Source organism: Desmodus rotundus, chromosome 1, assembly GCF_022682495.2.
Source record: "Desmodus rotundus isolate HL8 chromosome 1, HLdesRot8A.1, whole genome shotgun sequence".
In the NCBI taxonomy this organism is placed as follows: domain Eukaryota; kingdom Metazoa; phylum Chordata; class Mammalia; order Chiroptera; family Phyllostomidae; genus Desmodus; species Desmodus rotundus.
This window is the reverse complement of record NC_071387.1, coordinates 91,404,192-91,430,859: the sequence shown is the minus strand read 5'-3', so window position 1 is coordinate 91,430,859 and position 26,668 is coordinate 91,404,192. Positions and strand designations below refer to the sequence as shown.

Sequence of the window (26,668 nt, the reverse complement as noted above, 5' to 3'; positions counted from 1 at the left end):
AGCAGATACAAGAGTTCATTGCACAGCCCTAGAGCAAAGGGCCACCTCCAATAAGATGGAACGCATCTGGCTTATCCTTAAGTCTGAGAAACCCCCTAAAATGCTGTGCAAGGATGTGGGAAATGTAGACTAGCAAGACCCAGTGGTGCAGGCATGAGGTTTAACTGACTGTACACCCAAAGTAAACCAACAGTGTGATGTGGCTGGCCTTACCTCAAGCCCCCCCAAAAGAATAAAGTCATCTCAGGATACAGAAATAGAACTACATTGTCTAGGATGGTGTTGTCCAAATGGTGGGTTTTGACACATTAATCAATGGCCAATGACATTAACTGAGGGAGTCCAGATGGTTTTTTTGGAAGGACTTCTTAAAGGAAAGAGAACAGAACAGGATAGGAGGCTGCAGAAGGGAAGGTTGAGAGCCACTGATCTAGAATCAGGGAGGCACCAACCCTTTCCTCCTCTGCCAACTCAGAAGCTTCCCTATCAACTGGGGCATCGTGCTTGATAAGAAAGCTGTTCCAGTTGGAGGGTTATCCAGGAGGAGGTGGGGAGGGGACACTGTAGCTATGTCTCATGATGCTGGAAGCTGTGGGTTATGGGTCACATATTAGATAGCATAGGCTGAAGGAGCTGGGGCAGCTTCACCTAGGAATGGAAAGATTCAGGGGTGCCTAACAACTGTCCTCAGATCAGTTAAAGGCTGCCAGCACACCTGCACTGCATGACCCGCGGGAAGAAACTAGTAGAAGTTTCACAAGGTTAATCAATATTGACTTCAGCAGCTTGACGTGTCTGGCTTATTGGATTCCCCACCAACTCCAACCTGTCTGCTTAGACCATTGCTCTTCCTCTGACCTTTTTACTTGTCCTTTAGACCTTCCTGTGCCCAGCTTCTCCAAGCCTGTGTAATGTCTAACTCCTCCAGTAAACTCTTATTCCATGGTCCTAAGAGTGGTTCCAATTCCCTGAAGACAGGGGCCTCCAGAGGCCCAGCATCTAGAGGCCCAGGGAGGAAGCTGGTCTCCCATGAAGACCTGCCCCTCCACCATGCTTGAAGCACTTAGTAGTATCCTGACATTTCCCAGCATAACCTGAACACCCAGTGAGAATGCTTTCTCAAAAGAATTGCTATGAAGTTTCTTTTGTCTCTCTCCCCTTCACTTGCCAAATGCCCTCAATCCTACCAGCTTGCACTGCGGCTGCCCCAGAGCACTCAAGGAGGCAGGATGGGGTAGTTGTTAGGGGCACAGGCCCTGGAATCAGACAGCCAAGCATTTGAAATCCCAGGGTTTATAACAGTTTAACTTTAAATGAACTACTCAGCCTCTCCCCACTGCAGCTTCTCCTGAAAAAAAAAATGGGGGTAAAACTTCAAAGGCTCAAGGTGAGCATTACATGAGATGGTCCCCTTAAAGTACCTGGCATGTAGTAAGTGCTTAGTAAATGTTGGCTGCGGGTATCATTGCAGCAGGGTCTGTAAGTAACCAGCTTAGAAACCAGGTCCCCTGAATACTCTAACTGGGCAGATACCCTCTCTCAGGCCACACTAGGTAGAGCCACCCAGCGAGCAGCCCCAAATGCCTCACTGCACTATAAAGATATGTCTTAAGTGTTGTAAGATCTCCAGGATATGCCATGGCCAAGGAGAATGCCCCTGACCATGGCTCCCTCTGCCTGTCCAGCATTGGCAGGGTCTCTGGGAAGCTGGACGTCTCTCTCAGGAAACCAAGTGTCCACATGGCCACTTTGGGAGAAAATAAAAAGGCCACTAACAGGAAATCTCACACTTGGCAAAACAGGCAAAAATCAGCCAAGAAACTCAGAAAGGGCTGGGTAAACCAATCTGACCAGAAAAAGAGTAAACACATATGGCATCTGCTGTCGCAGGCGGTATTCTAAACCTTTGACATAGGCCAGCTGTGGAATCCTCTCCATGACTCCGTAAGGTGGGTATAACCCTCATTTTACCTTCCCAAGCTAACCAGATGTTCCTTACTTTCCAAGCTGACAAGGTGGCCTGCATCCAATAACCCAGCCCCTGGCCCTACCACAGCAATGTTTAGAGAGAAGACCTTCTCCATCTATCTACTGCTCACATCCTGGAAAGTCAGCAAACAACTTTTGGGCAATGAAGTCCTGCCTTTCTGCAAAAAGACAGGCCAGTGTGGTGACGTGGCATCATTGCCAGCTTCACAGTCCAGCAGACCCTGGCTCTCCCACACCCAAAGGAAAAGATCAGGCGAGCAGGAATATCAGGAAAATGGAGCCCTATGCAAAAATCTCTGTAGCACAAGGTGTCAGCTCTGCACATCCATTTCCTCTTCTGCAGCATGAAAATAGCTGCCCTAACAGCAGAGGCTGTGAAGAGGATTCTACCAGGGATGCTTGTGGCTGACATCCACCATCACCAGCCCACCAACAAGTGATGGAGGCAGGATCAAGGGTGTCCCAGAACACAGTGCTCTGGACCAACACTTGGGTTCAAGTCCCAGCTCTTCCTCTTCCTAGCTTCCTAGCTGTGTGACTTGGGCAAGTTATTGAACCTCCCTTTCTGCCTCAGTTTCTTTGTCTGAAATATGGAGATGATACTACCTATAGGGTTGTTGACAGCATTACATGAGATGACCGGGAAAGTCTTCTGAATGCCATTAATTCCACCAGCGCTAATTACAGCCTGGCCCTCATTATCATAAGCGTTCTTGTTCTTGCTCTTGCCTGCAGTATAGTAATAAGACCTCATCGTTCTATCTTGTACCCATACTGCCTCCTCCAGGGAGCAACCTGGGGTACCTTCAGCCCATAGTGCTCCTTCTCTGGACCTACCTGGCCTCCTGTCTACCCCCCAGCCTCATCCACCCCCCCATCACAAGGCTCCAGCCACTCCACTTTCTGTCAGTTCCCACAATGCACAGGCCCACCTCTCTTCCCTCAGGGCTTTGCCTGTGCTGTTCCCTCCACCTAGCATGCTGTGCCCTGGATTTCAGCAAGCTGGCTCCCTCCTGCTCATCATTCAGGTATCAACCAAAGGCCATCATCTCTGCCAATGACCCACAGACCTCTCTCAATCACGTGACTGTTTTATTTTACTTTCTTTAGGGCCTTTTTCACTATCTAAAGGTACTTTGCTTAGTGTTCATTTCTGTCATTAGATAAAATGCAGGACCCATGAGAGCAGATGCTTGGATGGCTTGTTCACAAGGGTAAGCAGGAACCAGGATTCAAACCTAGGCCTGACTCCAAAGCCCATGCTCAAGCCCTGTGATCACAGCCTTGACTGGCCTATAGGCCTATAGTTAGTATAGGCCTGCAGCCAGTCAATGAGAAAAGCAGGCCTGGGCTGCTGACAGAAAGGTAATGCCTTCTCCTCCAGGTGGTAGGAGACAACAGTGAAGCTGGGAAGTGAGGCTTGGGGCCATTTTACAAGAATGGCTTGAAACAGAGGCTCAGGCTGCAGGAATCTTATCCCAGGGCATGTGAATAGGTTCAGGCCACAGAGGAAAGGGGATTCTGGCCACCGAAATACTGACACCAGAGCTTTATGGTCTCTGAAGTGCCATTGCCAAGGTGAGGCTGGATGGCTCATACCACCCCAGGCACACCCACCTGTAGTGCCCCTCCCCACTTGTAGCAGCAGAGCAAGGGAAAGCCTGCCACCTGGTAGAGAGACACATCATTCTGTCCCATTGCCATGGCTGCAGCAAGAAACTTTATGGCATTTTAAAAAGCAAACAAAATATAACCAGAGACACTGAAATTAAGAACAATGTAACAATAGCCAAAGGGGAGTGGGGAGGGGATAGTGGAGGAATCTATAGGAGCTACTATAAAAGACACAAGGACAAAATCAAGGGGGAGGGTAGAGGTGGGAGAGGGAGGTGGGACTGGCTGGGGTGGGGTGATGGGAAGGGGAGAAAATGCAGACAATTGTAACTGAATAAAAATTAAAATAACTAACTAACTAACTAAATAAATAAACAAATAAAGTGCATACGAATTGCCTAGGGATTTTGTTGAAATGCGGGTTCTGACTGAGTTGGCCCAGATGGAACTGGAGAGCCTGCATTTCTAACCAGCTCCCAGGTGACGGTGAGGCCACTGGTCCGCAGACCACACTGAGGGCAGCCAAGGCCCGACGGTTTTGGAGCGTGAACCTCTCCAAAAGAAACTCTGAGGCCTGGGCTGGCCACACAGTGGGGAGCAGCACCAGAGCATTTGGATTTTGTGAGTCAAAGAATTAGACCTAGAGGAGGGGTGGGGTGAGGGCATTAGTGTAGGCAGCCAGGCAAGGAACAGAGTGGACACGCTTCCCGGGGCATCAGTGAGAGTTATGCTAGTGACAAGTGCTGCAAAAAGCCATCAAAAGGCCAACACTGTGAGGGTCGGAGAGCAGGCCCAGCTACACAAGACACACGCCTGTGACAGTGAAACCCAAAACCCCAGGCAGAACCTGGGCCGAGCTCTGCCCAAGCTGGAGGCATCCCCAGCACTCCTCCAAGTCACAGACACCCTGTCACTGGAACCAGCCACTTGATTTTCACTGCTGTGGTTGGTGGGAACATGTACTTAAAACAGCTTTTCCTGCTTAGAATTTTCCTGGGTCTTTTCCAAAAAAAATGACAAAAGTGATGTGCTTATTGCAACCAGAGAAACAAGCCCTAAGACAGAGACAGGTATGGCACCAACCCCTTCCCCAGCCAGCCTCTCTCCATTCCCACTTCCCCACTTGCTCTGCAGTCCCAATGTTTACATCCAGGTCTGTAGCCCTCCACACCTTGCTTCCCACCTTTACAAAAATATACAAACATAACTTCACACATAGGAAGTGCCTGTTGTGGCTGCTTCTTTCTTTGAAACGAGATCAAACCAAGTATCTTTTTGTGAAACCTAATCCTCTCAATAATGCATCAGAGATGGTGTTCCAGGCCACTGGTGAGCAAATGCTTTTGGTAAGGGCCAAAGAATAAATATTTTAAGCTTTGCAGGCTATACAGGCTCTGCCATAGCTACTCAGTGAACTCACCATTGTATCACCAAAGCAGCCAGAGACAATATGGAAGTGAATGGGTATAGTTGTGTGCCAATAAAACTTTATTTACAAAAACAAGCAGCGGGCCATATCTGGCCCATAGGCCATAGTTTGCCAACCCCTGCTCCAGGTCCTTAGCTATAGTTTTGACCTTTTAGTGTTTCATTTTTGGTTTTCAATTATTTAGAATTTTTATTATTTAAGTTTTTAAATAATAAAAGTATCATGTGAAGTACCCTATACATATAAAAAGTGTACATATCATAATGATATAGTCAGATACCTTTTCACAAAGTGAATACATCTGTGTAACCAGTTCTCTATCAAAAAACAGAGCATGACCAGCTCCACAGAAGTCCCACACACCCATTTCAATTCACCGTTCTCAACAATTGTGTAATAATATCCCATAAAATGGATACACCCTAATTAGGCAATTCCAATTCTTTGCCACCACAAACCAAACATCAATAAACATGCTTGTTCTAGACTTTATTTCTTTGCTTGCTTGTGTTTTATTTCAATAAGATAAATTTCCCAAAGCGTAATTTGAGAGTCAAAGTGTGCACATGCATACATATTGTCCTAAATGTTGCTGGGCCACTTCCCCTAACGCTGGTGACAAGCCACAGGCCTGCAGATCCTGGAAATGCCCATCGATGCAATTCAGCAGGAATTTTAAGAAACAGCATGTATTCCCAGCGCATGCCAACGTTGGGGTCCTTGGGCAGTGGTCTGGGCCTGATGATTCTTGTGAGACTTCAACATTCAGGGAAGAAGAGAAGGAACTTTCAGTAGAAAGACTTCAGCTCCCTCCATCTCTTCAAATCAACTCCATCTCCTTCAGTGTCCATGACACTGACCTACCTCTTCACAAGCCAAAGGCTTCAAAGGAAGGGTGGGCAGGGGGTCCTGGCCCTGGCCCCGGGGGGTGTGCAGACAAGTATTTACAGTGCACTGAGAGAGATGGTTAGCATGCCCTAGATGAAGATGTGATCTAACTCGGCTTCTTCATTACAAACACACTGAAGAGACAAGCAAAACCACATGGGTGTCTTGCTGAGTTTGTTTACGGGAATTTTCTCTCCAATGGGTACACAACAAAGTGTTTTCAAAAACAGATTTTACTACACTGAAATTTCTTTTTAAAAATCTAACTACTCTTAAGTATGATGCAGTCTGAGGACCCTTGGGTACCATGGTCCCCCAATTCCCAAAGCTCATGGGGATGGGGGTGCATGCATGTCTGCATGCACAGGGCATTGCTCTTAGGATGGTGTTCCCAGCTTTGCCCAGAGCCCCAGTGGCAGCTGTTGCAGCAAAAAAGAGGATCAACTTGACCGGGGTTGGGGCTGCCCAGCAGCACACCTCTGACAACACTTAGCCACTGGAACCCTAAGGTGTGTGCACTTTACTGTGTATATCTTTCATCTCAAAAGCAAAACCAAAGCTATAAATAAGTTTTGAGTTCTAGTTGATGCTGAAGTATTGAGGGGGGACTTAATGTCTTGAACTTACTTTGGAATGTATCAAAAATAAGGTGACTGATGGATGGAGAGTGAGATGCACAGATACTGATTAAGCAAGTACAGTAAAGGTAATGGCAAAATCTAGAGGTGGGCAGATGGGTGTTCACAGTAAGAATATTTCTTACTGTGTATGAAAGAAAAGTGTGTGTTGGACGTTTTTTATAGTAAAAGGTTGGGGGGGCTACTAACCAGTGATGTCTACGGGAGGGGAAGAATCTGGAAGAAATGGGTCCTATCCCCACTCTATGACATGTGGCCTTGAGAAGTTATTTCCTTTCTCTGGACCTCAGTGAACAGCTGGGACTGTCCTCTGCAGTGCCTTCCATTGTGGACAGTGACTGCGGTGTGGTTTTGCTCCACTGTACAAGGTCTAAGCAACTCCTCAAAGAGAGCCTTTGGGGAAGAATGGCTGTGAAGGCAGAGACTGCCCCCTGGTGGCCCCCAGCAGCCTAAACTATGAACATTTTCTATCCCTGCCATTGATGCATGGCTGAGTAATATTCTAAGATAGTAAAACATCTGAAGTTTTCTTCATTACATTTCCATTTTCCTCCCCTCTTCTCTTTCCCTTTAAAGCAGAGAGCCAGCTCAGGGGAAGTGTGTGGAAGGACAAAAAGCAAAAACAGGCTTCAGGTCATTCTGGCTTTGTGTTCCAAATTCCCAAAACTCAGAGGCATCCAAACAAGAAACCACATTGAAGGAGGGCATCATGAAAATACTCAAAGGGCAGTGAATTTTACCCTGAAAGAAGGAGATTTCCCATGGCTGAAAAAGGAAGAAAGACAAGAAAAGATCCCAAGGATCCCGGGGAATTAGCAAGACCCCAGGTTGTGATGTGTGTCCAGGTAGAGACTTGCCTTGTCCCCTGATGTATCCCAAGAGTCCAGAATATCCTCAGACAACACTGGAGACTCAATTAATATTGTTGAATGAATGAGTGAATGACTGGAAGAGTGAGAGAGTAGATTCAGGAGGAGCTTATATCCAGAGAAAAGGAAGCCACACTCAAGGCTGACAGTTTCCCACGTCCCCTGCCATTTCTGGGTTCCATGCTCTGGGTCATGTATTCCCGCTGCCTGAAGCGCAGACTGTGGGCCATGGAGCCAGACTGCCCGGGCTCCACCTGAGACCCACAGTTACTGTGTGACTCCTAGGAAGTTAACTGGCCCTGTGCCTCCATTTCCTCACATGTAAAATGGGGATAATATTAATAGTTGTGACAGAGGACTAAGATGACTAATGGGTTGATCTATGTAAAGCACCTGGCATGCAGTAAGTACTCAATAAACATAGCTAGCATTATTTTTCTTATTTACCTTGACACAGTTTGCCCCATCCAGGTAACTCCCATACCTCCTACAGACTCAGCTCAGCCCTGGCTTCCTTCTGAAAGCCTCAGGTGTCCCTACGAGACTTCCCACGGTACCATCACAATACTTGCCATGTTGCAATGCAGTCATCGATGTCTATCTGTCCCGCTAGGCTGTGAGCTCCCCGAGGGTGGGAACCAGATCTCACTGTCACTGGGTATGAGTGAACAAATGGATGGATGAACACTCATGCTTACTGAGCCCATCTTACCCCGTTACCTGTGACGTGCCACCTTCTCACACTGTGAATACCTAATCACTCCAAACCACCCCACCTCCCACCCACCCCTCAGGCGCCCTCTGCTATTCTGGTCTTGCCCAGCCATTTTGGTTTTAGAAGGAAGGTACCCATGTAGGTATAAAGGGCATGGGCCCTCGAAGGTTTTCTTGTACTCTTTTCCCCTTGTTAGAGTTCCCATGATGGCAAAACCTCCTCTACCTTGAAACAGTTCCCTAAATAGCAAAGAGGGTCTTCTGTGAGCCTTCAGCACCTATTTCCTTTCTCCTAAGAGTGGTTTTAAAACCTCTTTTAGAATTTAAAGTATTGGCAGATGTGGTCCTCAACTTTCCCCAATAGCCTGCTACAAATTATGTCTCTTTGGTGCTTTCTTCTTCTGATACGTGAATGTCAGACCTCAAAATAGATTTAAATACCACAATATTGCTAAATCTTGTGGCAACCTAGGAGTAGCTACATCTTTCTGGGAACTACTTCAGTCTAAGAAGGTTTGTATAGCACAACATAATGGTAAGAATACTGAATGGAAGTCCCAAAGAGAAACCTCAAAAAAATTGCTCCTTCAACATTTTTAAAGAACAGCCCCAGCTTTTGTAAGATAGAATGATGGGTATGAGTATGGATACAGTTAAGTATGGATACAGTATGGAATGGGAATTATGGGATGCCAGTTGCTATGTTAAAAGGAGATACTGGATTGCAAGGGGGTTACATGTGCGAGGCCATGGGCTCATCGACTTTACGACTTTGACCTGTGCTCTGACACTGCATGGCCTGCTCCTATAATTCCACCGGGCATCACGACATCCATACAGTTTCCTATGGCTCTACAGGTCCCACTGCTCTGTGTCTTTTCTACATTATCCAGGGAGCAAGGGTAGTCACGGCTGCAAAGGCTGGGTCCTAGTCCTATTATCATTTGATGTTGACCTGGGACCTGGTCCTAAGATTTTCTGCATGGTCTCCTTCCTATAAGAATAATGACGTGAAACAGATTATCTGCTGAACTTCAGCCCCTCACTTCAGAAGGCTGTGATCTGGGAATCGTCTGTGGAGTCTGGTATCTATCAGTATCTCAGGTGGTATTTTATTCATACACACTTATCACCTATGTTTAGTGATGCCCATCCTATGAGGTGCTGGGAAAGAGTGGTGAGCCAAAGCAGACGCAGGCCTGCTCTCAGTGCTTAAAGCCTAGTGGGGGGTGAGGACACTACCCAACCCAACACACGACCACAACTGACGACTGACACAGCTGAAGTTCAGGACACTAGGAGCGCCTACAGTAAGGGAAGGCTGGGGGAAGCTCCCCTGGTGGTGAAACAGAGTTGAGACCTAACAGACAGAGTTGACTACTGGAAGGAAACAAGACGGCAGAGATGAACCTCCACAGTGAGGGAGCACAATAAGCGATGTCCTAATGGCAGGTGGCAGAGGATAAAGGACTAGGAGAAAGGGAGAGGCAGATACTAGAGCACAGGTGGCAAACACAAGGCCTGCGGGCCGAATCCAGCCCTCCACCTTGTTTTATCCAGCCCAGCACCTTGTTTCTACCCGGCAGCAGCGCCGAGCTATCGCTTAACTATTAAGGAGTAGTTACACTTATACAGTCCTAAATTTATATTCAGCCCTTTGAAGGCAACCACGAGGTTGATGTGGCCTCTGGTGAAAATGCGTTTGACACCCCTGGACTAGACCATGAGACCACCACAGTAGATCAACTGTCCTAGAGGCAGTGAGAACCAGTCATGAGTTTTTAAAAGGAGAGCTGATCAGATTTCCACTCTGATCTTGACCTGCAAGACTCTGACAGTAGAGTCTGGATTCCAGTAGCCAGAGGATATCTGAGGAAATCATCAGATATTTCAGAAGCACCTGCAACCTGGTGTGGCCTCTAGATGGGATGAAATTTCCAAAGTGCATGTGAAATTAGGAGCAAATGGCCGAGTGTCCTGGGCTGCTGAGTGGAAAGTCTCAACACTGAATGTGCCTCCACGATCTGCACGAAGGGAGGTGATCCAACAAACACCACAGGCCACTTCTGGCCTGGCACTGCTGGGAAGGATCCCGTTCAGTCTTTAGCTCTCTGATTCGTCTGGCTGAGATCAAGGAGGAAGGACCTGTAGTCCCAACCATAGAACCAGAAGGATGCTTGGGAGATAAAAGGTCTAGCCAGGTGTCCTACACCCTGCTCAGCTTCCTCCATACCAGCTGATGAGCGCATCCCCTGGCTTCTCTGGGTGCTGGCTGTTAATAGCTCACGGTTGCTCCCAGGTCCAGATAATCACCCTCAGCCACACAGAAGCCACCTGGTCTGGGAGGTAACACCACCCTCCCACCTCTAACCTCAGCATCCTACAGCACAGACTGACTCTTTTAGTAACCTAGGGCTTCTATAACAAAATACCATGGACTGGGAGGCTTAAACAATGGACTTTTGTTTCTCACAGTTCTGGAAGCTGAAAGGCTAAGACCAAGGTAAAGTCCCTGGCAGGGTAGCTCAGTTGGTTAGAACATTGTCCCAATACACCAAGGTTGCAGGTTCGATCCCCAGACAGGACACATACAAGAATCAACCAATGAATGCATACATAAGCAGAACAACAAAGAGTCCGTCTCTCTCCACCTCTCTCTCTCTCTCTCTCTCTCTCTCTCTCTCTCTCTCTCTCTCTCTCTCTGTCTAAAATCAATAAATAAAAAGTAAAAATAAAAAATAAGATCGAGGTGCGAGCTAACTCGGTTCCTGGTGAGAACCCACTTCCTGGCTCTTTCTGCACCCTCACATGTCAGAGAGAGACAACTCTTTCTCTTCCTTTTCTTATAAAGCTACTTAGTAATCCCATCATGGGAGCCCTCATCCCAAAGGCCCATCTCCAAATACCATTTCATTGGGTGTGGAGCTTCAACATAGGACTTTGGGGAGGCAGAATTCAGTGCACAGCACTGACTGGTCCTCATGGAACAGCCCTCTGGCCTTAAGTGGGGGCGGGCTCTGTGTTGGATGCTGGGTCCAGATGTCCATGGCACCAGGCTAAAGCTAGTCTTCAACAGAGATCACACTCTCACTTCACCTCCCCCTGCTCTGTCTTCACTCTTCTTCCCCCAGGAGCAGCCCCAATAAATCACTTGGACAAAAATGTCCATCTTGGCTCTATTTTTAGAGAACAACAGTCAAATCATGAGGTTCTTCCCTCATCAATCAATCAACAAGCCTGTGCCAAGTCCAGACTGTGCCCAGTATGGTGAAGGAGCAATAGCAGGGCACAGCGACCTGCAGTCAGGAGGCCCAGGTGCTGCATGTGACACCAGGCAAGTCGTTCAGCCTCGCTGAGCCTTGGTTTCCCCTTCCGTGTGAGGGCAACACACCATCTCTATTGGATGTTCTAATATCACAGCACTTAGAAAACTACAAAGTGTGCTTACAATGCTCGCAGCTATCAGTCGGTGCTATCAGAGCTTCAGTGGAGCTCCAAGTTCCCTCCCCTTTCCCCTTGCTGTGGTTTGACCCCAGTGCCCGTAAACATGGCCTTATTTGGATATTGGGTCTTTGCAGATGTAATCAAGTTAAGATAGGTCATACTAGGTAAGGGTGGGGCCCTAACCCAGTGACTGGTGTCCTTCTAAGAGGGAATTTGGACCCGAGACATGCAAGAAAGACTATCACATGACAATGCAGGCAGAGAGTGGAGAACACCAAAGACTAATGGCAACCACCAGAAACTAAGAGAAGGGCAAGGACCAGACTCTTCCTCAGGGCCCTCCAAAAGGAGCCAGCCTTGCCAACACTTTGATTTCAGACGTCTAGTCTCCAGAATACTTAGAGAATAGGTACCTGTTCTTTTAAACCATCCAGTTAGTATTTTCTAGTAGGGCAGCAGCAGGAAATGAATATTCATAGGCATCTACTAGGATTGCCTGAGAACTATCAGCCAGAGCATATGTGTGATGAAGGGGGAAGACTTTGACCTTGAATTTGAAGGAATACTGTATTGCACCAGATGGAACTGAGACTCCCCAAGGAATACCCATAAGAGGTAACTTAGCTAAACCACAAGGGGAATAAATAAGGGATGGTGTGTGTGTGTGTGCAGAGACCTGAACTAAACAGTAACCTAGTATATCATACTTAAGGGTCAAATGGACCTACATGACCAAATGTGTGACTCTCTGAGCCTGCCTCCTGATCTGTAGAATAATACTGCTCCTTAGCTCAGCAGAGTTACTGAAAAACATTTAAAGAGATTGCTTGTAAGTGCTTTGTACGGTGATTGACATACTAGGATCTCAAAGGTTAGCCATTGTATCATTATTATTATTGGAGTAAGCTCGTGGAAGCATAACTTCTCTGAGCCTCAAAAGCTTCATAAAAAACAGCATAGTAGATATTTCACAAGGTTGTTGTGGGTAATGAAGGAGACAACATGTAAGCTTTTTAAAATAGAGATATAATTGACATGTAACATTGTGTACACTTAAGGTATACAATGTATGGATTTAATCCTGTTACAGATTATAATATGATTGCTGCCATCCATCATGTCCCATAATTATCGTTTCTTTTTGTAGTGGGAGCAATGGTTGAACCTTGAGAAAGTCATGATAAGCAGGGTTTGGAGCACTGCTCATTCAGTGAGTGCTGTCACGCATTTGAGCCTGTGTAGTGCCTAGGATTTGACAGTAGAGGGCAGCAGGGTCTCATTTTTGCCCCTTCAGCACAAGGATGCTTAGTCCATGGGGAAAACTAGCTACTTTGGAACAAGTGACTGAAGGATTCTCTCCCAGAACCCCCAAGTATCCCAGTGGGAAGAAGTCAGCCATGTGCCTTCCTTTTAGAGGAAAAAGCAATTTAATGAATGCTCACTGGGTGTCACGAACTTCAATTTAAAACAGATTATATTTTACGGGGATATTTTTCGACATACATATGTTGCAGGTAAGACCCCTCCCAGCATGGGGCTCAGCACATCAGAGCTACCAAACCACTTTGGGGCCTCAGAAACAGCCCACTTTCTGCAAAATCAATCCCTTCCATGACCAGTTTTCTAAGTTACCAAGTCATAACGCCTTAATTATGTTACTTAGCTATAATATCCCATCCTCGGCCAGTTCAGTGTAAAGTTTGACCTCAGCTTTACATGGCATAGTGACCAGTGCACTGCACTTTGCCGGAGCTTCTAGGTCGGAGCCAGAAACTTCTGGAATGGCCCATTACATGAGTGGCAGACACCACGCTGCCCTCCACTCCCCAGTCCCACTGCACCTCTCCAGCAGACTGTAGCATCCCTCCTCCTTATTACAAAATATTTCACAAGTACCAAAAGTGCAAAGAATAGTATACCAGGGACCAGTGTAGGCACCATTAGGTGCAAGAAAGAAATATTTTAAATACATGGGAAGTTCCCAGGGGCGCACACTGCATCCTCCTCCTCCCCAAGGTGCAACACTCTCCCAAATTAGGTGTTTCTCTTCAAGATTCTACTCTCCCCACTGGAAATGGTTGGGAAAGTATCCAGAGCATGCCTTCTCTGCTGTCTTAATAAAGGAACTAGAACTGCACACTCCAAAGATACTGAAAGAAAGAGTGGGAAAGGGAGGGGAAAAGAGGGGAGTAGGGAATCTCCGAGCGCAGCCACCCAGAGGTACCCAGAGTGTTTCTAGGGGTGCCTGCAGCAGGGAAGGGCTATAATGCAGGAGCAGGAGCAGGAGCAGGAGGCATCGTCATGCAGTCCCATCCCACCACCAGCCTGCCTTCGCCTGACATAGGGGCACCTACCAACCACGATGAGGACATCCCTCTCAATGTGCGCCTGGATGTAGATGCGGCCTCGGCGTTCCGTGTGGTCTGTGCCGCACAGGCTGGGGACGTTCATCACACAGCGCTTGTGGACATTCATCATGCAGGCTGGAGGGCAGAGAGGGTGAGACTTGGGTTGGCAGGGCTGGTGCTGAGGGCCTCTGTCCCCACCCAGGCAGGTTGGGCCCCTCCCGTCCCCTCCTTCCCTTCCAGGAAGCTGAGACCCCCAAGGTTGGCCAAAACAAGCCTGCCCACCCAGGTCACATCTGAAAGGCTTCTCCAACTATCCTCTTCCTCCAGGTCCTCATGGGTAGAGGAGGTAGAGCTTGTCTGTCCTCCTGAAGGTTAAGGGTGCACCCCACACATCCCCAAGGGCTCTAAAGCAAGAATCACCAACTTCAATGCCAGGTTGCAGGTGACACAAGTGAGGGAAGAGATGTGCATGTGGTGGGACTTGGCCAACAGGACAACCCAGCCACCCCACTGAGGCTCAGTGGTGGGAAGTGCGTGCCCTGGGCCATCAAGGCTTCCACTTGTGAAGGTAAGTGGGAACCCTGCATGTGACATCTCTTGATTTCTACATATTTAGAGCTAATAGGTTGAGCTCCCTGGAAAGAGTCTGAGAAGGGGAGCTGAGAGCAGGTTTATGGCAGGTGCCTCGGGAGGGAGGAGCTGAGAGTGCCCCGAGGCTGACCATAACGGGGTCCTAGGCTCAGATGGCCCTTCAGAGTTGTCCCCAGTTGAGAGCTGGGGCCTTTGCATCATGACATCAGCCAGCTTTGGCCATGGACCACCGCCTGGGATGGGCACCATCCTGGGAGGGACCCCTGGGCAATTCCCCACAAGGGGTGCAGCTGTGAACCCACAGCAGCAGGGTGGGGGGGAAGATAGAGGAGAATGGACCTGAAGAGGATCTGAGAGGAGCCCCCATAGTATTCATATACCTAGTTACAGGAAAAGATTTAGATGTAGGCAAGAGGAATAAAATATGTCTTTAAACTGAGTCTGACCAGTTGCTGTCACATGTGTTATATGATTCAGGAATCTTGCCTCTGTCTCCCGGTCTCTCCCTATCTCTGTGCCCCTACATGAGCCGTGTGAGTGCGTCACTCCCAATAATTTTGTCCATTGGTCTGTCTGTCCCTCCTCTTGCTTGAGTGAGTCTCTCTGTTGTTGAATCCTCTGTAGCTTTTGCCCCATTTCTCCCCACACCTCAGCATGTGTATGTCGTCCGTCGCCTGCATCTGTCTGTGCATGCCGGAGTGTGTGTTTCCGTCTCTCACCCTCTTCCAGCCCACCCGTGCTCACACGTTCCCCGCCACTCTGCCCCTGTGAATGTCTCCTGTTGCCAGCATCTCAGGGCCCCTGTGACAGCTCAGCCCACTGTGGGCTGACGGGCACAGAGTCCCTGTCCCATGCAGCCAATGCTGTCAAAGCCTGCTCGCCCCCTGGTGCCCGCCATTCAGTCCTTCGCTTAATAAAGAGCAGCCCTGCCTCACCCCCTTCCCCCACCTCAGCCTGGCCGGAGAATCAGCCTCCTCCCTCTTCTAGCGTGAACCCATGGGTGCCGATGGGAAGCAGGTCTTCTCCATGCAGAGAGGGCACGGAGCCTGCACATCATGAGGGAAACAGCTGCAGTGGCCTGATTTGTCCACCCCTCCCTGAGTCCACACCCGAGGACTGTCCCCTCCCACACTGACTATGAACCTTGCCCTAACACCTGCTTCAATCAATGGGACTTGCTCCCTTTAAGCCCTTGGGACCTTGCAAACTCCATGTGAGCAAGCCCAGGCTAGCCTACTCAGGAGGTAAGACATGTAGCCCCACCATCCCCATCACCCAAATGACAGCCAGCCTTCTGGACAGACGGGTGAAGCCAACCAGGCCAAGGCAGCCCTCAGCCGACTTGCTAACCCACCACACATGCATGAGGACGCCCAGCCCAGACCCCCAGGACTGCCTTGCAAAATCAGGGGCCAAATAAATAGTTACTATTTTAAGCCACTACATTCTGGGGGGAGAAGATCGTTACTCAGCAACATACCATCGGTTTAACAGCCTACCCAGGACTTGAGAGAAGGTTCTGTGGACCTGGACCCCAAACCAGGAGGAAGCAGCCCAGCTGTCAAAGAGCAAATGTACTTACTGTCACATTTCATGCCCTGGTGGATGAGCCCATACAGCAGCGACCCGCAGTGGTCACAGAACGTGGGGCTGGAGTAGGTGTGGATCTTAAACTTGTGTTTGCTCCGGGGGTCCTAAGGCCAAGAGAAGCAGACAAAAGAGGCCAGCATCAGTGTGGCATGCCAGCATGCACCCCGCACTGAGTGTCAATGGAGAATGCACCCACAACTGAACTTGCCCCCAGAGCTCGTCACACCTGTGAGGACTGTCACTGGAGCCCTGTGTCCAGACATGGTGGCTGATAAACTGTGGTTGAATGGATGAATGAGTAAGAAGTGGGTGGCCCCATTCCAGCCCCGGCACCCTTACTGTGTCTACAAGGCCTCCATCTGAGAACCCAACCTACTGGGTTCTCAAAATAAAGTGACAGACAGACACAGCAGTTAAACAAGTCCACTGGCTCTATTCCTCCCCTTTTATGCTCTGAGGAAGCTTCTGGAGTGATCTAAAACCCAAGTCTGGGCATGAGGCCATTTGCTAGTACTTTATCTCCTAGAGAACAGAGTTCAAAGTCCAACAAATAGTCCATAGGCTATAGCAGAGACTGCTAGATTTGCACCAATATCCATTCTTCCCTTTAATAGTAGAATCCTTGAGTTTTAGTAGAGAGCACAGCTGCCCAGTCAGAGACCACAGTTCCTAGCCTTCCTTGCAGCTGGTGTGCCTGAGTGACTGAGTTTTGGCCCACGGGGTATGTGTGTGGCAGGGGCAATTCCTTGAAAAGAATGTATAAACACCCCCTGCCCCCTTTTCCCCTTCGCACTGGCTGGAAGATGGTGAGAACTGGAAGGGACCACTTTGGACCCAAAGTTGGAGCTGGGTGTGGAGAGGATAAAACCATCCCAACTAGCCTAGGACAGACATTTCAGAGGAAAGTCTACCTTCTGTCTTAAGTCACTGTATTTAAGGGCTATTTGTTACAGCATCTTACTCATTCCCTAACTGAAAAACACTGCAGGCATCATGAGGGAATTTTGCTCACCATTGTATCCCAGGGCATATACTGTATTTGGCACATAGGAGGAGCTCAATAAATATTTAGTGAGCGAATGTTAACATTTGTTGAGCATTGACTCATGCCAGGGGCTATTTTGGGGCTGGCACTGTGGAGCGAGCAGGCTTTGAGGAGCTATTTCACTGGTTATTAACTTATTTAATCCTTTAACATCCCCATGAAGTACATTGCACTTACTGCCCCCACTTTACAGATGAGGAAACCGAGAGACTGGAGGTGCAGGGACTGGCCCAGGGCTTCCAGTCTGGGCAAGCACAGCACTGCCCACAGTGACCGGCGGGAAGAAGAGGTCAGTGAGTTGTGATGTGTGTGTGTCTGGAGGGGGTGCGGCAATCACAACACTAACCACCGACAGCCCCTGCAAATGCATGTATGTTTAAGAAAATGACTGGGACAGAGCTGTGCGAGACAAATTAGAGCCAGCCAGGAGAGAGGAAGACCAGTCAGGCAAGTAGCAAGGGAAAGTTCTTTTTTTTATGGTTTACATAGAAGCTGCTGGAGGCTCCTCCAGCCTCACCCCCTGCCTCAGCTTTCTGGAGGGTTTATACTTATAAGCACCAACCTCATCCACCCACAGCCCTAACCCCTCCCACCACCCAAGATCAAGCAGCTCGTTCCCTGATCAATTCTGCCCCTCACCTCTTCACCTCTTGCCACCTAGGAGAGCTCAGACTAAAGCCACACTGGGGTCCTTGGGACTCCACGATCCTCGAGGGGAATCCTCCAGGGTGCCTTTCTGTCCCTGTCCCTGACCAGTACCATCTCAGAGATGGGCATGCTGGCACTTTGAGATGTCCACTCCCCTGGACATAGGGGACTGACAGAGAGGTGGATATTTGGTTCAAATGTCTCACATGTTTAGTGGCTGGGCTGCAGGGGCTGGAGACATGCAACCCCAGAGCTGAGGTGGCTATTTGTCACAGTGGGCTCCGAGGAACAGAGAACAAAGATGAAGGTCACATGACCTCAGGGATGGAGCTCCCCATTCCAGTCCCTCAGGGACCTGGCACCCTGCCCTCCAATTCCATCTGACTCCCATGTCCTCTAAAAATTCTTCTCTTTTATGCTTAAGCCAATCCAGATAGGCATCTGTTATCTGTGATGAGGGTGGAGAGGTTGATACTGACAACCACTTTGGTTCAGGCACTTCCCACTGACCAGTCAGAATGGACCACAGGGCCTAGCTGTACTGGGAGTTACCTCTTTAACTGCTAGGTCATGGCAAGGTGGGGTGGGGAAGAGGATGGATGGGAGGTATGAGGCGGAGACTCAGCAGGTCCAATGGCTGTTTACCAGTTGGGTTAATAGTATTTCAATATTTTCAAAACTGGTACAGTAGTGTCAGCTCTGTCTTTAACCAAAATATATCCCCTTCCCAGCCTCTGAGGCTGAAGCTATTGACCCACCCTGGAATGACCTTGGGGATCCATGTATGAGGGAGGACCCCCAAAAAACAGTATTATCTTCTGGGGGGTGGACCCCTTGTAGTACAGGATTCCCCCACTAGGTGAGTGTTCTAGGAACCCATCTGTATCAGGGTGCCAGCTAGTGGTGGTGTGAGAGCTTACATTCAGCTTCAGCGAATTTTTTTAAGACTCCTTCAGTGCGTTTGCCCATTTCATGGTGGGTGACTTACAAGCACACCTGCCAACACTGTACTGAGTGTTCAGCAGTCTTTTGGGGTCAGTCTTGCTGACCCAAAAACAGCAAGACCTCCAGGCCCCACCCTCCCTATTCACCTAATCTCACCCTAAGCTATGATTTTTGTTCCCCAGATGAAAAAAGTCCTCAGAGGGAACCATTTTGCCTGTGTGGAAGAGGTGAAACAAAAAACAGCAGAAGCACTAAAAGGCATCAAAATCAAAGAGTTCAAAAACTGTTTCTGAGGAGTAGGGAAAAAATCTCTACAGGTGTACTGCATCACATGGGGAGTACTTTGAAGGTGACTGAAGTTTAAATATGTAAGAATAAATACATTTTTATAAATAAATTCTGGGGTTTTTTGGGTTCCCTCTTGTAACCTCTAAGTCAGAACTCTCCCTCCAGTCTTATTTTACTCCCAAAGGCACAGTGCCTGCCTCTGCCTCAATCCCTCCCTTTACCTTGTTTCACAGCCAGTCCTCTCCCCACCCCAAGCCACATTGGTGGAGCCCTGTGCAGCCTGTCTCCATCCCTGGCCTGGGTCTTTCTTCATGCTCAGAGCTCACAATCTGGAGTCCTTGCTCACAAACCAAGCTTGTAAATTTGAATGAGTTGATTTGAAAATATTTAAAAATCATGAAATGTCTGCTAAAATGTAAATTTCTGGCTCCTTTTGGAAAATCACAAGTTGTGGCAACACTGTACCCACATTACTATGAGTTGAGCAATGGTTGTCCTCTTCAGATAAGGGATATGTTATCCAGTTCTCCACAGTCCCCACCATTCCCTATTTTCTCACACCACACCAGCTCCACTCTTTCCCTTTGCACCTGGTCCCTGTGGGAGTTTGGGTTTGCGACTTCTGCCAGATACCCCTTCCTCAGTCCCTACAGTCCATGGGGCTTGGATCCAACCACATGTGAGCACATATCCTCAGGGCCAAGTGCTTTCAGACATAGGGTGAAACAATTGTATCCCTATCACATCACCACATGATCTCCAGTCCCTGGTCATCTCTCCCACCCCCAGGAATCAGGTTTCCATAGATCCTGATGTGATTCCTGTCCCTACTAGTTCATGTGGCTCAGCTCTCCACGCCCCCCCACAAGCTTTGTACTACATAAGCTTATATTTCCAACTTTCCTTCCACTTCTGATCCTGATCCAAGAGACTGATAAATAACCACAAAATGATCATCAACTATTGTGATTTCTACTGTCACCATGAACTGAGCACAGACTATCTGCAAAGCACTGTGCTGGATGTTCCTTAGCATGTCTTTCAAACCACTTGACAGCCAATGAGGGGGTAGTTATTATTATTCTGGTTTTCCAGATGACCAACTGAGGCTTAGAAAAGTAATTTGTCCCAGGTCACAAAGCAAGAAAATAGGAGAAACAAAATTGGAATACAAGTTTGTCTGGCTCCAGAGAGAGGGGCAGCTGAGTGGGAATACCTGAGTGTCACCTGGCTACCTCCCTGCTCCTAAGGCTCCCCAGAGGGTCCCCTACCTGACAGGGGGTTATAGATGATGACAACTTTCATCTCACACAAATGCGGCACCAGCCAGAGACAGGCCATTTGGGGTCCCCTATACCTACCCCCAAACCAGAGTCTTCACTGTCAGCACCCAACCCCCAGGATCAACAGACAGGCAGATCCCAGCTGAGCACCTTCAGCTCAATGCCTGACTATAGGCACCAGCAGCTCAAAAGGGAAGAAGCACAGATAAGAAACAGACAAACAAAAAATCTTTAAACCTCTAAGTCAAAACCTAGAATAGCCTTTGTCAGTCTGAATGGGCTGTGTGGCTTTGCTCACAGGTGGGCTGAAATCTGGCTGTGCTGAGACAAAGCTGCAGGAACAAGGAAGCTGAGTTGAAGCAGAAGGTCAAGAAAGCACTGACATGAAGGTCAGAAGGTCATGAACCCACAACATCAGTCGGAGGAACTAAAAGCAGCTTGTGAACCCAGGCTGTGTCCTCCTAGTTGTTCATAGGCCGCAAAAGCCCCTGAAGGTCCATTTTCCAGGAGGTAGACAGGCAAATTGAAAATGCAGACTTCAGTTGGAAATGATCTCAGAACAGAGGGAAGGTTATACACACACACACACACACACACACACACACACGAGCTGTGTGACCTCAGGCAAGTGGCTTAACTACTCTGAGTCTCTGGTTCCTTGTCCATAAAATGGAGATTAAAAACAGTACCCACCTCATAGATTTGTTGTGATGTAAAAGCTCCCAACACAGTGCTCTGCATGCAGGAAGAACAAGCTATTGATTTTATTATTCCAAAGAGAAAAAATAATCATGGTGATACTCCCCAGGCTTCAGTCATGCGCCATCATAATTGTGCATGTCTATGCACTACCTATCAGTACAATATGATTGGCTGGGCACGTGCTCTAACTGAACATGCCGCTTTTACTTCAATAAACCTATTTTAAAACAAAACTCTGTAACAGTGTGAACTCGGGGATCAACGTGCAAATTATGGGGTTTTTCCTACTATGCCTTTAAATAAAATAGACAACTCTTAAAATGAACATTTAAAATGTTCCTCCCAACAGTCTCTGTTAAGAAACTGTGGAGACAGACATGCACGTTCCTGGTGGGCAGGCCAGCCCTATGCGAACAACTCGGCACCACCTATCAAAATTACAAATGGTTTTTCCCTTTGGGCGCAGTCATCCCACTTCTGGGAATGTGTGCTGGAGGTCAACCCTCCTACCAAGGAAATAATACATGTACACAGTTGTTCCTTGAAGTGGTGGTTATAAGAGCAAAAGGTTTCAAACAAGCCGAGTGTGATAGGGAGGGGCTGCTTAAAACAGACTGTAGTCCAGCTACACAATGGGACACTACTCAGATACAAAGAAGAGGAAAGCATTCTGCACTAATATGGAACGATCTCAAGGGTATATTTTTAAGTGAAACTGAAAAAGGAAAGAGAAACCTAAGATGCAGAAGAGTACAGGTCACATGTTACCAGTTTTGTGAGAAAGTAAGAAGGGATACAAAGTATATTCAAGTTACTCATAGCTTCATGAAGAAACGGTGAAAGAGTATAGTGCAAGAGGACCTAATAAAAGTGCCTAATGTCTGTGGAGGCAGGAGGGAACAAATGGGCAGGGAGTAGGACATGCTTTTGTATAGATCCGATGTCAAGTAACATCTTTTACTGTGTTTCTGGGTTCCGTGAAAACCCCCAGCAGGCACCACCATGCTGGGAAACACAACAGCACGCCACGCCCCAAGGTCCAAACAAGATGCCAAAAACTCCCAAGACACAAGGAAGCAGGAAAGCCTTAATTGGGACCATGTGGACTGCGATGCTCTGAGCATGAAATACATATGTTAAGAAACTGTGATTACACTGTGATTTGACGAAGATCTCTCATTTTGTTCCTGGGGAGTGAACAGAACTGATATTGCTGTGTAAACATGTGAGCCTGGGGACCATTTGCTCCAGCATCTGATTCACCGTGCCTTCTTCTAGCCCCCACCACTTGGCAAATAACTAATTGTTCAATTTGAAAGACAAGTGTCTGGCAGGTAAACTTCAGTAGACTCTTAAATGTGATTTCCTGAGTTAAGATCTCCACTGGAGTTGGTGTCCTTGTCAGGGGTTAAATGGTAGTCATGTCCAAACTTAACGCCCAGCTCTGGCAGTCTTTAGCTTTTCGACTCTGGGGCTGGTCATTGAACACTTTTAAAATTTTAGTTTCTTCATCTGAAAATGGGGTGATGATAATAACAGTCCCTAATTCCTAAGATGCTGAGAGAGTTCACAAACCCCTGCATGGACACTGCCCAGCAGTCACTAGTGGAATAAACATTTAACATCATGAATGTTCTGTCCACAGCCTTTCTCCACATCTAATTTCAAGTTCGTTTCTTTCTAAATGATTGGTAACAGATTTCCTATATTCTCCCTTTTCCTTTAGGTCTGTTTCTGCTGCTATATTTAGAAAGTCCTCCCCAGCATCTTCTTCATTCTCTTATATTTCACTTTTACACAGAAATCATTGTTTCCCTTGCAATTCATTTTAGAAGGAGCTCTTAGCAAATACCTTTAATTTTTTTTCTAGTGCGTAGCTGGCTGTAACAAAAAAAAACCCCACCTATATAGAATGTTCTTCTCCCTGCTGATTGGAAATGCCTCTTTTATCATACTCTAATTTCTCATGTGTCCTTTGCTCAGTTTTACATTTCCTCTTACGCTTCGCTGATCTCTTTATTTCTGCCTCAGTACCATACTCTTTTAAGATATCATAGGTTTATGATATCATCTAGAAATATTTTATACCCACCCCTCTGCCAGCATTAGTCTGCTTTCAAAAGTTCCATGGTTATTCTCACCCACATATTCTTCCAGAATATATTAGAAATGTCAACTTCTGCCAACCTTACTTATTGTCCCTTCTAGAAAAATCCCCACCTGCAGCACCAGCTCAGTGGGCAGCATAGCATCTGACCTCATGCATCCTGCTCCTGCTGAATGGACCAAGGTCTGGTCAGTGATGGTCAGTGACATGCAATTTATTTTTCATTGTTTTTTTTTTTATTTTTAGAGAGGGGGGAAGAGCAAAAGGGAGAGAAACATCACTGTGTGAGAGAAACATCGATCGGTTGCCTCTCACACACCCCCAACCAAGAACCTGGCCACAGCCCAGGCAAGTGCCCTGCCTGGGAATCAAACTGGTGACCTTTTGGCTCACAGGCCAGTGCTCTATCCACTGAGACACACCAACCACAGTAATGTGCAGCTTATAAAGGGAGAACTAGGCCAATCAGAATTCAGAACAAGGAAGTATGCTGGGCTGGGTGCTGGAGCTGAGCTAATAGGGGATGGGGACATGAGGGGATGGCAAGGATGGGGGTTGGGATGGGGAGAGAGCAGGGGTACCTTCAGAATCAGGGCTGGCAGCCCAGATAGCAGAGAGATAGAGATGAGATAGAGATAGAGACAGAGAGAGACAGAGAGAAAGAGAGAGAGAAGATAGAGACAGAGAGAAGCAGAGACAGAGAGACATCGCATCTGGAGCCTTCCTTTATATCCTTCTAGAAAAGTTTTTTTCTCCTAAACTCTTCTTAGTTGCCATTAATGTTAAGCTAGTCTTTACTTTCCAGGATATGTTATTTGAACCAGCGCTCGCAATTCATTAGCTACGTCAGACATTCTTAACCCATTACACCATTCTCCCTGGCATACATGCAAATTTCTTGCAGAGATATATTTCCAGACCCCTGGGTAGGACTCACAGCAGTGGGGAGCCAAAATTTTATTGGGATGTTGTGTCCCTTGGATTATACAGAAATCTGGTGAAGAGCTCGAACTGGCAACACGGAACAAGCTCTCCTGAAGGCAGCCCTTGGCTGGAGCTGAGTCCTGACCACACCCTTTGGGTGAGGCTTATATTCTACCAGTCTCCGTGGTCCCCAACCAGCCTGCTGGACACTGCCTGGCCCCTGCAGGCACCTGAGTTCGTAACTCCCACACTAGCGCATAGCCCAGGGAGACTGGAGTCAACAGCAGTCGCGTCCATTTACTGAGCACCCCAGGGGATGAAGACCCAGCCACAGGTAGAGGGGGGTCCTCACTCTCACAGCAAACAGGAGTTTTCTTCTGGAAGGCTGCACGTACAAGCCAGCCCACCTCTAAGTGGCACCGAGGCACCAGGCATCGGACCTGCAGATTCAGCCCCAATTTGGTACCTGGGTCATCAGGTACGAGAAGCCACATCCTTTCCAGCAGATGAGACCTGGACTGCTCAGGTGACCCTCAACCTAGTATAGGATTCAGTGCACCATGAAGAGGTGGTCAATTGGGTATTTAAAAGGTGAGGCTCCAGGTCAGGTTATCTGGATTCAAAGGCCAGCTCCAGCACTTCCGAGCTCTAACCCTTAGCCACATACCTAAACTCTCCATATTTCAGTTTCCTCTTCTGTTAACTAGTGATAACAATAATATTGACTCCCTGGGATTGTTACAGTGACTGAATTACTTAAAACCTTTAAAACAGTTGCCTTCCATAGAGCTGGCACTCAATACATAGCAGACACTCAGCTATTGTTATTAATTACGAATTATTGCTGATCAGGGCATCCTAGGTCCACAGAGTAGTAACTTTTCCCAGTAAACCCTGTATGTGTTCCTGCTTCTTGAACTTCAGTCTGGATTTCCTGTGCCAATTTCCTGCACTAAAGCGATGAGTCATTCATTTGTTTATCCATTTATTCACCAAATATTTGTCAAGCACCTTCTATGTGTCAGGTGCTGGATGAGTGAAATCAGATACACAGTCTGCCCTTCCTGGGCTCCCACCCAGCTGGAAGGAGACAGCAAAAAATAAATATATGCTTTCAAGCATTGGAAAGGGGAAGCTCAAGGGGCTTAGCAGTTTATAGCGAAGGATTCAGCTGGACAGAGAGGTCTAGGAGCCCCCCCTGTGGAAGTGCTTTGAGCTACGACCTGAGAGGGGGTAACTGGGGGTGAAGCCACCTGGCTGGGGCTCTGTGCAATACAGCTGCATGGGGTCCTGCTTCAACCCAGGTGGGTCTACCTGACACCACCCCCGCTCCAAATATCTGGCTCCTGGCTTTGCCTCCAGTCCCCATGCTCAGACCCCTCAGCCATGAGACCCCAGCCCCCATGGGAAGGAATTCAGTAGAGGGATCATGAGTCAGACTCTAAAGCTAGAGCATTCAAATTCAATCCTAGCTCTGTTGCTTCCCAGTCATGCAGCCTTGAGCAAGTTATTTAGGCCAAATGAGCCTTGATTTTCTCACCTTTAAAATGGAGACAAGAACTGTCATGTGACAAGACACTACAGAAGAGTAGCCTGCACTGCAAGGCCAGGCTGCCTGGGATTGAATCCCAACTCAACCATTTCCTAGCTGTGGGACTTAGGGCAGGTTACCTAACCTCTCTGTGCTTCAGTTTCCTCATCTTTAAAGTAAAAACAATAATAGCACTAAGTCCTCATAGGATTATGAGAATTTAATGAGTTAAGATTTTTAAAAGGCTTAGCACTCTGCCTGGCACTAAGTAAAACACTATACAAGTATTTGCTGAGTATAATAAATAAATGTTTCTGCTTTCTCGATTTGCAAAGATTAATGAAATCAATCTTGAACCAATCAATTCATAATGAAATCATGACTATTATGTTGTGCTTACTAGCGCAACAACTGGCATGTAGTCTGCACCTGATAAATGCTAACTGAAAAGAAAGTCTACATCTGTGATCTTGGGCAAGTCACTCCCATGCTCTGGTCTCAGTTCCCCCTTCAGAAAACAAAGGGGTTAAGCTGGGCATTCCCCAGGGGCCTTTCAAGTTCCGACAACCTGGGCAGCCCAGGCTGTTCCCAGCGCAGCCCTGCCTCTTCCTGTGGAGGCCACAAGGTGGGTGTGCTGCTCAGAGTGCACAGCAGGGGGTGCAAGGAGCAGTAGCACTGCAACCGGTCACACCCCTGAGTTACAAGTGAACCCTTCCATCACCCACAAAACAAGCCCCGTCCCCTCCCCCAGCCACCCTGCCTTTCCCCACAGCACCATCAGTCAGCTACGGGACAAGGGACAAGGTCTGAGCCTCTCTCTCCCTGCTGAGTGGGGATTGCCCAAACACAGGACCAGGGCCCAGGGTTACTCAACGTGCACAGCCAGCTTGGTTTCTGGATGCAGCCAGCAACCAGCACCCAAATCTCCATTTCAGAAGAGCAGAAAGAACCAGGAAGCTGCAGGGTCACCATCAGCACCTGGGACTCTGGACACCACCAGCCCATACAGGTTCTGACCCTAATGATCCTAAACACTAGACACAAGACCCACGCAGACAAGAAGCCTGACTGAGGAGGATGA

At 47.8% G+C, this 26,668-nt stretch overlaps 1 protein-coding gene across 5 annotated transcripts in view; it reads right to left on the bottom strand.

Moving 5' to 3' along the window:
* The window catches only part of PRKCB (protein kinase C beta), a 348,138-nt gene that overhangs the window by 143,282 nt on the left and 178,188 nt on the right, over window positions 1-26,668 (bottom strand). For 2 of the 5 annotated variants that reach the window (XM_045195451.2, XM_053926150.1), the window contains exons 4-6: window positions 21,017-21,058; window positions 16,107-16,218; window positions 13,940-14,068 (exon numbers count right to left, since the gene is read on the bottom strand). In XM_045195451.2, the coding sequence (XP_045051386.2) occupies window positions 13,940-14,068; window positions 16,107-16,218; window positions 21,017-21,058 (283 nt within the window). Of the gene's footprint in view, window positions 1-13,939; window positions 14,069-16,106; window positions 16,219-16,340; window positions 16,550-21,016; window positions 21,059-26,668 lie in introns of those variants that run through there. The other 3 variants (XM_053926155.1, XM_053926157.1, XM_045195449.2) reach the window with 2 other exon arrangements.